This window comes from Typopeltis vanoorti, chromosome 8 (genome assembly GCF_054136105.1).
Source record: "Typopeltis vanoorti isolate ZY-2024b chromosome 8, IOZ_Tvanoo_1.0, whole genome shotgun sequence".
NCBI classification, from domain to species: domain Eukaryota; kingdom Metazoa; phylum Arthropoda; class Arachnida; order Uropygi; family Thelyphonidae; genus Typopeltis; species Typopeltis vanoorti.
The window spans coordinates 95,872,952-95,890,965 of NC_143556.1; the positions used below are offsets into that span (position 1 = coordinate 95,872,952).

Genomic DNA, 18,014 nt, shown 5'->3' on the forward strand with positions numbered 1-18,014 from the left:
GAACTGAAAAACTATACAGAAAATCAATAGAACATTATCTCACAAAGAAAGCAAAAAATTCCCGGAAGATACCACCATTTCAGGAACGTTTACAAGAAAAGAAATTGTGATTGTAACAAAAGGAAACAAAATCAAGAACTACAGCGAACGTTTAAATGAATAATTTTATTCGCCGTTTTGTTCTAATTAGATACTTTTTATATAACGATTTCGACTCACTTACAGTGCATCAGTACATACCGTGGATTACGGTTAGAATAATCCGGGAATTCCTCTAGAGATTAAAAACATTTTTTCCCTCTCAAAAATAACTAGGTTTGGATTAGAATGCTTAAAATTTGTGACGCTTTATGTCAGTTGCTATTTTCAAGAGTTTTTTTTTAACTTTAATTTCCTGAGTTAAAAACGTCTCCCTTGTTTTTACGTTTTGTATGTTTAGTGATTGGTTGGTTTATAAAATCATAGTGATGGCTGTATGATTTTTAAACTGGCTTTAAAGTAATTATGGCCATTAGGGGTTGTTCATATTTGCGCTTGTCAAATGTGTTCTCGGGCTAGTTTGTTTGTTTTCATATTCACATTTTTTTTTATTTGAAGTATTTTACAAATGCCAGCTGACACCGACTATCTTTGTTAATAAAACTTATAAAAAGTTCCTCAAGTCCACTCCAAATCTTTTCGTTTCATGGTTTCTTACGGGAGGAGAGAATTCGCGAAATTCACAGTAATCGTTAAATAGTTTCGATGAAATCGCTAGCATGAAAACAAATCCAAGCCAAAACAGTATTAAAAAACCGGTCTAATAAAAATTAGCTCGCCACATATTACGAAAATTCCTGTCAGATTCAAATAATACAGTAATATTTTAGATTTTTTTTTTCAAGTCATCCGATTCCGTCACGAATATTTGTGCATATCATTAGGTAACAGATAAATTTGATAGCCTGCTGATTATGTAGAGTCTGAAGTGGCAAAAAGTTCCATAAGTTTCTGACCTATAGAGCAGGATTCCAGAGTATCTAACTTATCCCACTAAAAGTATTAATTTATTATGGGCTTTTGCTCTGTGGTATTCAAAGAAAAAAAAAAAAGAGAAGTTAATTAATACATTTTAGAGGAGACAGTAAGAGTTTCCTCCTGGATACTTGGTTTACCCAAAATAGTTAAGATAGATATTTTTCATATATATAATTAGGTAGAAAATGAGACTAATCCCTCTTATCCTACAGAATTTGATCTGAAAACCAATTATTCGGCCATATCAATTATTACGTTTACGGTTAGTGAGATGGCGGAATAATTAGCTCATACATTACTCAAAAATTCAATCTTTCATAATTTGCCTCAGTTTTCAATTTTGATCAAATTCCTTCTCCATTTCGACCTATCGCATTATACGTGCATTTTCTAAACCCACAAAAAAGTCCAATTGTAATAACAAGCACTGAAATAAAAAATAAAAAAAAATCTAAAACAGAACGACAGGAAAAACCATCCACTGTCTGGAAGTAGAGAGTGAATATTGCGGCCTGTTTCAAGACTAAATCCTCCAGTGACGGCTCCCAAATGTAAGGGAAAAAAATATTTTTTTTCAATATTTTGAAAAACGACATAGCTATTTTCTGGAATTGCGTAAAGACATCGAGTATTAGGAATTTACTAGAAAACAAAATATCTCAGATTATTTCAATTTTGAATAACGTACAAGGTTACTGAATAATCTTCAAACTGCTGCTTTTAGGAATTAAATCAATTAATGAGTTGGCCTAGCTAATTAGCATAAAAGTTATTAATCTGACAGGAGTGATTGATGAGAAATCTCAGCCGATCTTTCTCCTAAGATGCAACCACAACAGCTGTTCATGGTTTCATATACAAAATTTAGCTAATGTTATGCTCAACATTAATTCACGTTTGATTTAATTCTAAAGTTCTAACTTTTATAAAATACATTATGGTTTTATATTTTCGTTTTCCATAGCAATCTACAGTTTTCTATAAATCAAGCTTTTGTTTTATTCTAGTAATTTTCTAGTTAACTAGGGAATAAAAAGAAATCAATATCCATTATGGAAGTTATCCGTCAGCAATTCTCTCATCCTTTTGAATGGTTAAAATGCTATATATATATAGCATTGACGTATGGTTACTCACGTATCTCAGCTTGTTTCTTTTTTGCCGAGTCTCAGCTAGAAGGAGGGTGATGACAACTCCCTTTTCCACACAAAATTAGTAAACTACTCATAAACATGAGTAGTTTACCAATTTCATGGTGGGATTCGAACCCGTAGCGCGATAGCTACGGGGCGACCAAGCGAATAGGCTACCTATTCGCTAGGTCGGCCATTTTTTTCCCCATAAAACACAAACATTCCTGTTGTTCTGTAAAACAAAAGGCCGGACTGATTGTTCGAGTATAACTTCTCATCTCTGCAACAAGTTGCAGGTTCAAATTTTATGGTAATGTAGGTATTTTTGAAAGTCTTTAGGTGGCAGTTGAATTTCATCACCCGCAGTGAGACCTCCAATATGTTGTGACCTTAGTGAAGACCTCGGTTTACAAACGTTCGTGGCAGTGGGAGGCGATTGTTTAGCATTAAATGAAGCGTTAAACCATGATGCGAGTGTACTGTCTGCTAATTGCGTATGGAATACACTGACTTATGTTGATCAAGTTATCTGTCTTGAATTCAGTCTACCTTGCTATCGTTAACATTTAAGAATAATTAACTTATGTATTTTGAATATGTGCAATATCTATATCCTCGTAATTTATCTTAAGTCCTGCATTAATTTCTTATGGATATTGGAAAACAAAACAAATATCACATTACCAACTTTATCTCTGAACTGTCATATTGTATCCAATAAATCGGGATAATGAAGACAAATTAATAAAGAAAAGGGGAAAAAATATTATTTGAACCATAAGATTTACCTTTTTATTTGCTGTTTCTGTCTTTCGCCTTTCTGATACTATTTAAATTTTCGTATTTTGTTTATCTGATAGAATGAAAAAAAAAAAACATTTATTTTGTTATGTAGCCTGGCTGGCCGAGTGGTTAGCGTATCCGCTCTCCAGCCAAAAAAGGCTGCGGGTTCGAATCCCGCCGTGGGCATGGATGTTTGTGATTGTAGAAATGCCAGTGGTGGTGGTGGGTAGTAGGGTAGATGGCGTTGGTGTAATTGCAGTCAGTTGGTGGAGACAGAGTTGTACAGCAGGTGCTCTCCCTCGATGAGTCTATGGATTCCCTGGAGGTGTCAAATAATAATAATAATCCTCATCAGACAATCAAATAATAATAAAATGAAAACAATTTACTGGTTAAAAAAGATCATCCGAATGAAAACATTTTCATTAAAATATAGAATACCCTATTTATTTTCTAATAATGATAAATTTTCCATGACGACCGATAGCAATGAAGTTCTAACTGAGGTTCGGATATTGCTGTTACCCTCCTGCCATGATCAGAGCTTTAATAGCTCAATAACACCTTATCCTTACACTCTACAGATAACGGGGAAGATGAAAAGCATTCTTGCTTCGCCCCTTTAAGCCAGTCCTTATAAGGAATAATAAATTTCCTCTGCTTATTGTTTATTTATTAAAATGCCTTATCTCCGAATTCGTGGATTAAAATGTCTTTTATTTTATATTTCATTGCACTTGAGCCTAAATTATGCATTGAATGCAATGTGCTTGGTAGAGAAAAAAAGTGCAATTTCCTTTGTGTGCATATCTCTTTTATAGAACACTTGATGATTATATCCACGATTTTAAAACGAACTTATCTAGACTTAATATACACCCATTAAAACAGCAAGATAAATTGCAGCAACCATCGCTAGCAGACTAAACACAAAATAACACCATTTTTCAAGGATTTCGATTTTATCAACATTATGCCTTTATTATACATGTCTGAAAACGATCTTGGAAACCATGTAAAAGATCCATTATCGCCCCTACTATTAACAGAAATTGCTTCGTAATCTCTCGGCAGTCAGAACTGACAAATTAGCAGAAGTTCCTCAGTGCTGATCTGTGTTCTGTTAAAATTTGCAGATAAATATCGAAGGAAATGATAGCTGGCTTTGTTATTGAGTTGTTCGTAGTCTTTTCCTGTAATTGTTACTTATTATCATTTGACTAAATGGCACACGCTGATAGCTTTAAATAAATTAAAAGAAATTAACTATCGATTTCTCTTTCTCCTCATTATCCTTTCTTTTCTCTGTAACAAGATCAAAAGATACTGTTTTCAATTCCAATTTCATTCCGACATCTCATCCACTATGTACTCTTTTCTTGCACGGTACTTGACCCGAAATTCCCATTATCTGATCTTTTTCTTTCCGTTTTAACGATGCCTAAAGATACAATGATAAACATGTTTGTCAATAGCTCGTGGTGGTCAAAGGATGGCTTTTATAACTTTAGTTTCTGTTATGTTTGTTACAAGCTTCTCATTTAAGGATTTTCGTTTGTTTTGCATTTTTCCGCTGGCAAATTAACACCCCCCTCTTTCCTTGTTTCTTACTCTAATACCTAATTTGATCAGCCCGAGTCCATTATTTATGTTTAGTGCTTTTTTTTTTTTTTTTTTTATTCTACAAGAGTTTCCTTTAGGTCTGTTTCTTAATGCGTTTCAACTTTTCTAAATAGTTCCACATTTTTATGCTTCCTTTTCTTCTTTGCATTCCTTTGTTGTTCACGAACTTTTTGACAGCTTGGTCTTCGTTATTAATCAACAAGACGAGGATACTTGGGATAGGTATTGTGTTCTGTCATTTGTTAGCTCATATCGATCAAGTTGTAGGCAGGAAGGAAGGTTTACTTTTAATCACTGGATCGAGTGCGGAGTTGGCATTTGTTAAGAGAAAGCTTAAAAAAACTTAATAATGGAAAAGATATATCTTTATATTTTTCATATCATTATTAAATATTTTTATACGAGAAAAAGAAATTCGCATCTCTTTAACGCCTGTCATTACGCAGTAAGAAAAATAACTTAAAACTTTCAAAAATGCAGCAAGGCACATTTTTTTTATTATTATTTAAATTTGTACATCCGGAAACCCAGCTCTAAACTAAACAAGAAACTTTTTCCAGCGGTGCGGTCGCTTCACACCGGCAGATGAAATCATTACGCACCTAAAGACAATCCCAAATATCCATATTCACGACGTGATTCGAACCAGCAGTCTGTCAGTTGAAGAGCTGTTATGTTAGCCACTCGGTCAACTAGTCCAGCGAGAGCTTTAACTGCTAGAGCTTATTTGTAGGATGAAACGAACACTACTAGAAAGAGTTAGTTATCAATCAGTGTATTCATTTCATTATCTTCTTCGTTGCTACCGTTTGTGATGAGCATTAAAAGCCGAATAGCAAAGCTAATATGACGTAGAGACAAAACTAAATACTCAAGAGCAATTGTTTTTGATGATCATATACAGAATCCCTAACCTACCAAAAGAGTGGTACTTGACACTCTTATTTATTCGAAGATTTATCCAAATTAGGGACTCAAGTTTGCATGCTATCCGGGGAGACGCTCACAAAAAAAAAAAAAGAAAAAAAAAGCTAACTACTTAATTAACCATGTTGATTATTACTATTATAATTGCTCAATATAACAAGTATACTGGGAATTTTTTCGGTTAAAATATCCCTCCATTCTCGCAACATTGGAACGATAGGATGAATCTAATGACCGATTAACTTTGATATTTTTGATTTAGGCTCTCGTGAAATGATTGGTGAGTTTATCATTGATGAAGTACCATTTTAATACTACAATATTTTGTTTATATCTAGTCTATAGCGTTGCTTCTTTAATTACAAACTGCTGTTAGTACAATTCTAATTCCTGCTGGGAGAAAACATTTTTTTTTTAAATTCATTTCTCGTTCCTTTTACAACTTCCGAAAAGTAAAAGTTGATCCTAAAAATGCCTTAGCCACATGCTTTGTAACGAAACTTTGCTTATGAAAGTCTGTAGCTCTTTGTGACCACCCCTCTAATTTTTTAAATAACTCTTTCCAAGTTGTATACAGTACTGTAATTATGATCGGTCATGATTTTATATAAAAAATAACAATTTTTGTGTTCTGCCAATGTTTCTACATTTCAAAGATTAGTTGGGTTCAATCTTTATTACTCTTCCGAAAGGGTTTCGTGCTTGGTATAATTGCAATACGCTAGTCGATACCGTTTTGAAATCCTGATTTTCAAGCGCAGTGAAAAGAAACCGGATACTGCATCAATAATTGAATTACCTGGAAACTGATAGCAAAATATAGCTTACGTACTATATTTGTATTGGTGCACATTGAATTGGTATTTAAAAGGTATGATTCGAAGTTATGCTCTTTTTTTTTTTCTTTTAATATCAACATTCCCATGTCGCCTTTATTTCTCCATTTGTCTGTCAACATGAATTCTAAACTAAATCTCTTAGTCGATTGTAAAACACTGTCATTCCGATTTACTGCCTAAAACATTAGTTACAAAAATCTCCGGTAGTTAACCTCCTACAATATCGAAAGTGTGACATTCAGAGTCAACACTCAAACAGATGGGCTTTTGAATGTTCGTCACAGTGCCCTTAGGTCAGCGAAACGAACAATAATAACCACCCAATTTGTGGCAATCTTTAAAACGTAACGTGGTGTGTGTGTGGGGGGGGGGTATCCGAGTACATTTCTTTTTATTCAAAGATTTTCAAAAATACACTCTTTTTTTTTGTGTGTGTGTGTGGGGGGGGGGTAATATGGAATACTTTTTCCATCCAAAACAATCAGCTTTACGCGTTTTATGAAGTAAAAATGACAGAAAAAAACAATCTTAGAAAAAAAAAAAAACTAAAGCTAACTTGCAAAAAACTTTTTCGACGCCAGCTGAAATACAAACTATTCCATCGCACCAGACATCCCCATTTTGAAATTATGCGTGGCTAGAAGGCTGATACGAACTTCAGTCTTTGTTCTGGAAATAGCCGCCAAAACGCGATTAAGAATATGTGGAAGAATACATTGATAGATATGAAAGTTGAAAAACCCCTGTAACATTTTTCAAAATATGGAAAACGAGAAAAAGAATATCTACTCTAGACGGAAACTCCAACGAGACTAATTTCTCTCAGCCATGTAAAAGAGCTAATAGTTTCATTGTAGACCGATAGGCTGCGACACTGTAGGCGAGAAACCGTGGTATTTCTCATTACCTAAAGTTGTTAACGCATTGAGTCATTTGTAAATTACTGTTACTGAAAACACTTATTGTAAAGATATATTACTGAAAACAGTAAACTTATTATATATATATATATATATATATATATATATATATATTAGTGCAATAACAGTTACACATATTGAATGCATTGTATAAGAAAAATTTATTCGTACTACTATTTTTTTTTTTTTTTTGTAATCTATATTACGTAAGTTAAATAAATATCATTTGAGCTAACTCTGGTATAACAGAACACAATTCCATTCACTTTTCCTTTATATTAATATATATTTTTTTAGATTTACGAATTTATTTAACACTCTACTTTACAGAAGCAGCCTTTTTGGACCAATGAAGAGCCCTTCGATTACTTTTTACTGCATAAAATACATTATAAGCAACATAAACTGCAGTTTTTCGATTTGCCTCTCACTCTAATGCTAATAAGTAAACGGCTTTCGACTGTCAAAAAATGCAGTTGCACCAAAAGCTTCACTGCTCATCATGGAAATCTGCAATGACAAATCTAATCCCCTAACTTCACTCCTTGCGTTATATCCCGCTTTCCATTCATTCATTTCCATCACTCAGTTGGAGGAGAAAAACGTTTTTGCATACATCAACTTCACAACTCTTCAGACCAAAAAGCGTTCCTCCATTTCTTTCCTTCCAACGAGTATTAGAAGCCTTTGAATCTAATCCGGTTCTTTATAATCATCGTTTGTTAGCGAATACGCATGCCTTTTATATAGACAGAATTGCAGACAGCAAGTTGCCGTATTCCCATGTCACGAACTTCGGGATTCATATCGAGGTAGAGTTAACAAGGCACGTTTTATGATCAGTTTATGATAAAACGGTCCTACCCTTATTTCCATGAAAATGCAATGAATTTTTACTCTATAGCCACTGTGGTAAGTGCGATTTCCGTCTAGTGAAGCACTCACTTCCCCACGACAGCATAACCAAAAAAAGGGCCTCACAATCACCAGCGTTATTTGATACCGAGGATGAAATCAACACTGATCGATTTCTGTTTTCCATTTCCATTCAGAGATCCGAACATCTCCCCACAAGAGGCAGACAAGACGAAAGGACGCTTTGAGAAGATTTCATGGCCACAGTACGAAATCATCCACCAGAAATATATGATGATAGGTAAGAACAATCATTTATTACTTTTAAGAATATGTTTTTGTGTTATTTTTCTTTATTTTTTTTTCTCGTCTATACTTATAAAAGTTCTTGTAGAGTACGTACGTATTCCTTTATTTTTAACCTTTCAAAAAAAAAAAAAAAAAAACATTAAATGAATTAGTCATCAAAAAATTCTTCTAGCTTTTACTATAACTTAAAAAGAACTTTTATCATAATAACTATCCCTTTCGAACTCATTATCTTCTTTTCAAAATACAACTATAAGCAAAAAAATTTCTCTTAGGTTTAAAATGGAGGAAAATGAATCAACGAAAATGAATAAAATCAATGTTTCAATGTTCTTCCTTTTAAAGATCGATACGTTCATGCTGAAAATTATAATATGATATAAAACAATTTTTGTAGAACTTATTAATGTTCTAAAGATCTTATATCAATTCTTTATAACCATACAAAGTAACAAAATTATTCGAAATCATGATAATACTGTTGTAAGTTTTTTAAAATCCAATTGGTTATAAATTATACACACGAGAAAGGATGTGTGCTTTGAATAATGGAATAGTAAGGCAATTAAAAAATACCACGGAATTTGGAAATAGATTGGAGAAAGAATTAGAGGAAGCAAGTTTTGTCAAAACTGAAGATCCAGAAAAGAAATGGGGACAAGTTAAAGAGAAAATAAAGAAGATTACAGAAGAAGAAATTGGATATGTAGGAGCTAAAATAATAATAATAATAAAAAAAAACTTGGATAACTAACGAGATTATTTCTCTAATGGAAGAAAGAAGAAAATGGCAAAATAAAGACACCCCATAAGGGAAAATACAATATTTTCCCTTATGGGGTGAATATATATATATATATATATATATATACCTGAATGACAAATTGAGAAGGAAAGCAGAAAGAAGTAGAGAAGATTGTCTTTAAAACAATGTGAAGAAATGGAAAATTGTCAGAGAGTAGGAAGGTATGATCTTTTGTAAGAAAAAGCAAAGAAACATGAATCCCAAGAGAAATGAAATTCGAGCTAGAGGCATAGAAAATAAGAATGGGAAAATCATAACTGAAGAAGATAAAATCCTAATGAGATGGAAAGAATACATTGAAGATCTATATGACAAGGAAAATAGACCAAATGAGTTGCCATTGGAAGATATAAAGAAGGTAAATTAAGATGATCTAGGGCCAGAGATTTTGAAGACAGAAGTAGAAATGGCTATTAAAGAACTAAAATGTGGAATGGCAGAAGGAATAGATGAAATACCTGCATAATTCCTGAAACAACTTCAGAAGAAAGGAATTGAAGAAATGACCAAAATAATAAATTTAATTTTTAACAAAGGAGAATTACCAAAAGATTTTATGACCTTAATATTTATATCGATACCAAAGAAAAGTAATGCAGTGAACTGCAAGGATTTTAAAACAATAAGCCTCATTTCCCATAGATCAAAAATACTTATGAGAATAAGGATCTAATTGCATCTAAAGTGGAAGAATTTCTTGGAGAAGATCAGTTTGGTTTCAGGAAGGATAGGGAAACAAGAGATGCGATTGGACTGTTAAGAATAATAAATGAAAGAAGTCTGGAAGTGAATAAAAGAGTTAATATCTGTTATATAGATTTTGAAAAAGCTTTTGACTTTGTAAAATGGGATAAGATGGTGGAAGTAATGGAAAAGATTGCTATAGATTGGAAAGACAGAAGGTTAATTATTTCACTATACATGGGGCAAACTGCCATGGTGAGACACATATATGGTACAACAGAACCAGGTATCATTGGACGCGGAGTAAGCCAAGGCACCAATTTTGTCACCTCACCAATTTTGTTTAACATGTATTCCGAAACAATGTTAAAAGAAGCACTAGAGAATTCAGAACAAGGAATAAAGATTGGAGGTAGACAGATATTTGCAATACGATATGCAGATGACAAGGCATTATTATCAAATATTGAAACAGGACTACAACATCTGGTGAAGAGATTACTGGAGTCCTGTATCAATTATGGAATGAAAATTAACATAAGAAAAACAAAGGTAATGAAAGTAGCAAGGAAAGAGGCAAATATGGATATCAGAAAGCCAAAGAGTTTCGTTTCGGCTATGCAAAAAGCATGATATAATAAAAAGCATAATAATACTGGATTTAATATCCACTTGATTTATATAAAATGCCAGCCTGGCTGGCCGAGTGGTTAGCGTGTCTGTCCTCCAGCCAAAAGGCCACGGGCTCGAATCCTGCCGTGGGCATAGATGTTTGCGATTGTGAAAATACTAGTGGCAGTAGATGACTTTGGTATAGATCACAGGCTCCCAAAGTGGGCGGTACCTCCCCCTAGTGGGCGCTGAAGCCCTCTAGGAGGGCTATAGTGGGATCAGAAGCATTTGGGGGCGTTCAGGTGGTCTAGGAGTCGGTGGCTCTTTATAGAAGAAATTGATAATATATATTTAAAATTTAATTGATTTTGCGATTAGATAATCATTTAAAATTTAAATATTGCATTTTAATTCATCTTATGCCTGTCTTACACGATCAATATTTTTTATCAATTTTTTATTTCAATTATTTAATCATTTGAAAATTTACCATATCAGAGAGAAATAGATGTCAATTTTCTATGTCAATGATAAAATAGAGCTTGTATATATGTATAATAGGGGAGCGTTACAAAATTTATGTCTTGCAAAGTGGGCGGTGGCCCGAAAAAGTTTGGGAACCTACGATGAAGGTAGTTGCAGTTAGTGGATTGGTGGAGATGGAGACTACCCTCCCTCGATGAGTCATTCAACTTCTGGAGGTGTTATGTAATAATAATAAAATAATACATTCTGTTAAAGTGCAGGTGATCTCTTTCTCTTAGAAGGTGATCTCTTTGGTCAGTCAATCTGTTTATATGCATATAAACAACTGGGCTATGTAAACGATTTGTTCTAGAACATTTTAATAAAATTTGAATTTTTAGTTAAGTTAAAATAGTTCATTTATTTTATTGCATATTGTATACTGGCATTGGAATTTGCATGGTTATATTCGACTGTTTCACAAATAAAGGTATGACGTTGGCTTTAATAAAATTTGTTGAAAATTGTACTCGACAAGTCGCCGTATGTCTCCTATTCCTTCAGCAGATTAATTCACTAACGAAGCCGTGGCATGAACTGTGACATCTGCAGCTGTATACATTTCATTACCTCTTGAAGTCATTGTACACTGTGTAGTTGGTTGTTGTTGTCATGTTCCGCTCGACAATATATCTTCGCAGTGAGAATTCAATCCAAGAGATGACAGTAAAACTAAAGAAGTGTTTTTACGTCTTTTAATTTGAAGAAATTATATATAGTAATTAATAATAACTATAAAATATGTGTAAATATTATTAATAATTAAAATTTATTTTAAAAATGAAACTAATTGCATATTTCTTAATTATTTCTAAAAGATACTTGGACACCATTTAGAAAATTGATGATAATTGAATTTAAATGTCATTTCGAAAAGTCTTGGTATCATATTAGTTTATCTATTTATGATAGCTATACAAAAAAGGCCAAAAACGGAATTAATTTTCTATTGCAATAACGTTGTTGCTCATTCCTTGGAAACATGAAAATATTAATATGCAATAAATATTAATAAATATTAATTCAAAGCTAAGATTCGCTTAGCGAATCCACAAGCATCCTTTCAATAATAAAGATATTACTAATGCGTATGGAAAGAAAAGCACCTGTATTTACTTTTCAAAACATAAAATGACAATTAGACATTATACAAATACTCAAAAGTTACAATAAATAAATACGCATGTTTTCGAAATCTAATAAACGCATATCAGCTGTTTCATTGGAGACTTGTCTGATTACAGAAAAAGTCAAGTATGCACATATCTGTAAATAAAAGCCATCTCACAGTGAATATGACTTCCATAAGTGTACAACAGTCGGTTTTAAAAGTTAAGTATAACTTCAATATTCTCTTCAAAAGATTTTGTAAGTTCACTGAGCTGAATCAAGACTCAAAGTCGATCAAGCCGAAGAGACCGATGTGAGTATCAGTAAACCACTAGATGCAGTAACTGAGAAGCCATATCGTATTAAGCGAGTATTACACATGGCAGTTTCACAATTTCCCTAGGAACTCGATCTCAGAGAGTATCTGCCCACCATTTGGAGTAAAGCAAATGGAAACTCATAAAACGGTCTACAATACGATGCCACCGCCATAATCTTTGATAACAAGCACGATGCGGTCCTTATGAAATTTCTCATCTAGTTGCCTTTGGATAGACACCATGCTATCGTTATACGTGAATATGCTTTCATCAGTCACTAACTTTGGAGCGCTGTTCAAATGTCGAGTGGTTCCTCGGTTTACAACAGCGTGCAGCACATTTAGCGCTAAGTTCTCTATTGTGAATGACGTCAGAGGTTGGTAATCGGGAGACGCGTCACTGCAAGTACAAGGTGCTCAATTTCGTGCGAAGCATAGTGGACAATATAGATGTGCTGTTTGTAGGTGCTCAAATTGTGTTTAGGAATCGTGTAAATAATGTGGTGAGATCACTTCCGGTCTTTCTGGAAAAATTGAAAAAAAAAATTTTTTTAATTCAAAAATTTGGAATTTTCATATTTTTTTAATCGTTCGCATATAGAATGCTGTCTTGGTGCAAAAATTTACTTACCTGACACTACGGGAAGTGGACAGACATTTTTCATCTGTCACCAATGAGTTACTGACATTAATACGCCTCCACACATACAGTACACACATTTTATGGAAGAATTTTTTTCCACGTTAATTCATTTATCAAGGAAATATTTATGGTTTTTAGTTGCATTCAATAATAAAAATTATGTTAATTCCTTAATTTAAAAAAAAAAATGATTATTTTTTTCAGTTTGTCACAGATGACAAAATCACAACTATTGGTATCAATTTTGTCCTTCTAATCCATTTAAAATAACAGCTTTTCAATATTATCATATGTACTCTTAGCAAATTAATTAATGCTGTCAATTTAAACCTTTAATAGCGAATTTCCATTTAATTCCTTTCAGGTGCGAAACCCAAGGTCCGAGATCATTATCACGCACACAAACTCTCCTTCTGGATCCACTTATTTCCTCAGCTTCATCGAACAGGCTCTATAAACATTGCCCCAGAACATCATTTACTGGAAGACCATGATAATCCACTATCATATGATGGAGTAATTCGACCTTTTCCCGTAACCCCTACAGCTAGTACATCGACGATTTCCCCCCACTCAGTTCCTATAATACCAATGTCAACGACAACAGAGTTCTGGAATTCTACAGAGAGGCTAGAGATCACGCTCACTACGTACACCTCGACCGCACATTCAGAAGTATCGGTCCCTACCTCTACTGTGAATATTACGGATTCCATGGCGGTTGTAATGCAGCAAAGTACCTATTCTACTGCGCTCAGTGTGACAATAGCCGTTGGTTGTTCTTTGCTCATCCTCAATGTTCTCATCTTCGCGGGAATTTACTATCAACGAGACAAAAATAAAATGGAAGAAAAGCGTAATTATATGGTAAGTTTTAACTTATTACTGCTTGAAGTTTGAAAGCTAAATATTTATATAAAGGATCATAGCCTATTTATAGCCAAATAACTTGACTTAACATAAAAACCTAAATTTGTTAATAATATGGTGCTAAAATCTATCTTCACAGTCAGACATATCAGTCAATGAGTGTGCATCCTGTGGCTGATTTTTTATTTTGAACGAAGATAACCTTTCTACTGCATGAGAAGGGCCAATTCGATGAATTAAAATTTCCTAAACCTAAAAAAAATCCCAACCTACCAGTGTGCTTTGAAGTCAAATTAACTCTCATGAATATTCCATTAAAAGAACTCTGTTTAGAAAAACATGTTCGCTGGACATTACATTAACGTGCTGTTTAACACTTTCATTGCCAAGCTGAAAATTGGAATTTCGTGTGGTGGCCAAATGTTTTTTATTTTTTTATTTATTTTTTTTATTTTTTTTATTTAGTAGACGTCCGCGCGATAACGCGTGATTGGCCGTTTGGTGAGAACTCGCAACGCGCGATATCGCGTGATTGGCAATGAACGTGTTAAATTAGTAACACACTCCGGTTATTCAAGTGGCATAAAGGGATCTGCATTCAAATCGAAGACACAGTTATAAGGTCGCCTCTGATTCCCCTTCCCTGCCCACCCGCTAACTTTTATATGGAATCGAGTGAGGGAAAAGCGATAAAGTCCCTCTAGAACCTTCCCTACAGTTATGTGAAGCTAGCGAAGTGTCTGCTCGCCCTAGACACTTCAGATAAGTTTTAAATGCGCTTAAATAGCCCCAAAATAAAATAAAATTTATATTAGAAACTGAAAAAAATAAAATAAAAAAATAAAATGCTTTCCGCTGTCAGATACTTGCGTCACTAGATTGCTCTCTCTCTCTCTCTCTCTCTCTCTCTCTCTCTCTCACACACACACACACACACATACACACACACACACACACACACACCGGCCCAGTTGGCCAAGTGAGTGGTTAGCGTATCCGCTCTCAAATCAACAGACTGCGGGTTCTAATCCCGCCATGGGCATGGATGTTTGTGATTGGTGGGAGATGAAGTTCATCATCCGGTGTGAGACCACCTTCCCGCTTACTGAAGGCCTGAAGTGGCTTGAAAAATACATGTTTGGTCTCTAAAGCAGAGCTTTAGGACCACGTAAAAATTAAAAATAAATGTATATATATATATATAAATCAATCAATAATAGAAAAAATTCTTAACCCATCCACGGTACTAATATACTATATGGTTCACAAACAACCTTTCGTGATTGGAAGATCCAGAAAAAAAAAAAAGCACACTGATTCCTAAATTAATTCAAACCACTATCCTGAACAAAAATAGGACATAAAAAACATACACGGAGCGAGCCATTTGTTCCATTGACTTCATATTTCCAATAAGCAATGGATACTTTACTACGGGACAAAAAAAAAAGACTATTACCCTCCACCTCTAATAACATGCTGACAAACAGAAAACGGTAATAGTTTCTTATATTGGGGGGATGGGGGGGATCTGAAAGAAATATAGATACTTAACAATCAAGAACACATTTTATTCGTCAGTGGATCCATAAAACTCGCCAAGTATTCTTGCCTCCCATAACCAGAATAATAATAGGATAAGATGGTTAGTCATATGCTAATAAATATATGTTTGTCTGTAAATTGAATGAGTACTTAAGGCTTTTTGTCTAATTGCGAAATGAAAAATCTGAACTTCAGAGAGAGAAATCCCTGCCAACCTCTTATGACTTGTAACTCGTCTTCAGTTGTAAAGTCCTTTTCAAGATTCTTCTTCTTATTCCACGCGGAATCGAACTCCAGTATTTCCAACATAAGACAAAAAGGGCATCATCGATACTAACTGAGATACAAAAACTCTGTACAAACACTGTAAACCAGTATTCAAAATATCTTCCTTTATATATTCTCCTTCTGCTATGAGGACCGATTGTCTTGGATATGTCAAGACAATCTCCAAGACAATAGCCTAAGTTTCTTAACTTTCCATAACACTTATCCAAAGATGGATGACAAAGGAAGGAATATCTTCTGTGGAACGCCGGGTCGGAATCGATACTGGCAGTTTATTAGATCGACGTTTCCCGAGTATTAAAAAGAGACAAGTTTTTCATTTTTAATATTAATTTCCCCCTCTTATATATATATATATATATATATATTTATGAGGGGGAAGAATTCTGGTGGGAACGTGTACTACTGTATTTGGAAAAGATCGTTACTGGTGACATCCTTGGCATTTTTTTCAGGAACCGACCAGTGCATGAAGCGGACCATCTGAATTTAAACGTATTAATTTCAACAAAATAATGACTTCGAATTCTAATACGTTTTCGGAGTAAAAAAAAAAAAAAAGTATAAATTTGAAAAAAAAAAAAAAAAGAAAAAAATTGTATTGGTTTCTTGAATTAAGGGATCTTGAATAAAGACTGGTAGAAAATAAAATATCACATCTGCACAAAAGATTTCTCAAGCTACCAATAGCTCTCATTCGTGGGTTAGTTCAACTCGGTACTATGTGACAAAATTGTAAATAATTACTACGTCCAGTATTTGTTCTTTACAAGTTGCTTATCCTTGTGACTGACAATTGGTCCATTGAAAAGTGTTCATACATTACTCTCGCTTATAAAATCGATGATTTTCTTAAAAGAGTAAGAAGTGATGTGTAAAAATAAGCACTCCACTCGGTTACCCTTAATACTATAGTCCATTATTGCTCAGAGGTCTTATAGTGGAGAAATATAAAGTAAATCAGTGAATACGAATTGTGGTCGACCAGCAGGGAGCTACGTGCACGTAACATTCGAGTACTTCACACATAATTAAAGTTTGTCGGGGTTCGTTGGTGTGTGTCAATATGGATCGTGCTCTCTGCCATTATCAGTGACAGATGAATAACGTAGCCATGCTACACATCTAAGGATTGAACGCCGTAAATCACTAAAGCCTAGTTTACTGTGTTTCGGTGCTAGGTAAAGCACTGAGAAAATGGAAACCTTTTCGAGATAATCACAACGCACCGTGTTATTTGCAGAGTGTTTATCAAGCTCATATAATAAATGATGCTCTGTTCTCATTATTATGTCCTTCACTTAACTCTAAATTAAATTAGGTAAATGAATTTCCAACAGGAGTCCAATGAGACTCAGAAACATTAGTTAACAAAGACTTTAGCATAAAAATTTATGTTAGGGTTCTATTCTTCTTGCCATATTGATGAACAGATATTGGACATATTGGTGTGTCACGAAATAGTACAATAAAATAAATATTGTGCTATTGACCTTTTCGAGTTATGAGTGAAATAAAAATGATCCCCTATATCAATGAAATATTTATCTAATTTATAAAGAACTATAAATAGCACTGAGGAAGAAGAAGAAAAGACAAAAAAAAATTTTCTTCTTCCTCGCAGGAATAGGTGAATTGGATTGTTTAGAATTAACGCAAAAGTAACTAAGATCATGAGATGAATGTAATTATATCTGTCAATTACCGAAAGATAGGCCAAGAAGCAGATCCAAAGACGAAATCAAAAAGGCAAAGAGGTAATGGCAAAGAAAAACAATTTGCTTACTTCTGAGACTTCTTTGGATGGGAAACATGTTAAAAGTTTATGTAGGGTATATATGCCATATGAAGGCTTGCTTTTTAATCTCGACTAGTTTCGTTTTAAGGAAAAACAGAATAAAGAAATAAATAGGACTGCAAGGAAACAAATCTAGTAGGTTTGCCTGTAGGCTTTTTAAGCATGCGAAAGAAAGCTGTTCACTAGAAATCTAATATGTGCATTATTCCAGAGTTTACTTATGGACCTGAAATATGTGTAACGATTAAGAAACAGGAAAATAGGTTGCTTCAGTTCCCAAGAGACTCTCCGAGTCTCTTGGGAACTGAAGAGGGAAGCCTATATCCAACAGTGGATGTAAAGAGGGTGAAGAAGTTTTGGGTAATTTACAGTTCAGTACTTCAAGAGGAAGAAGTTAAACTGAAGTGAG

General features: G+C 34.0%; 1 protein-coding gene across 1 annotated transcript in view; it reads left to right on the plus strand.

Moving 5' to 3' along the window:
- The window catches only part of LOC150104205 (neuroligin-4, X-linked-like), a 197,520-nt gene extending 183,782 nt beyond the window's left edge, over window positions 1-13,738 (plus strand). Inside the window, exons 5-7 of the mRNA XM_090396429.1 lie at window positions 8,295-8,398; window positions 13,469-13,638; window positions 13,730-13,738. Of these exons, the coding sequence (XP_090252555.1) occupies window positions 8,295-8,398; window positions 13,469-13,638; window positions 13,730-13,738 (283 nt within the window). The remainder of the gene's footprint in view (window positions 1-8,294; window positions 8,399-13,468; window positions 13,639-13,729) is intronic.
- The last annotated feature ends 4,276 nt before the right edge of the window (window positions 13,739-18,014 follow it).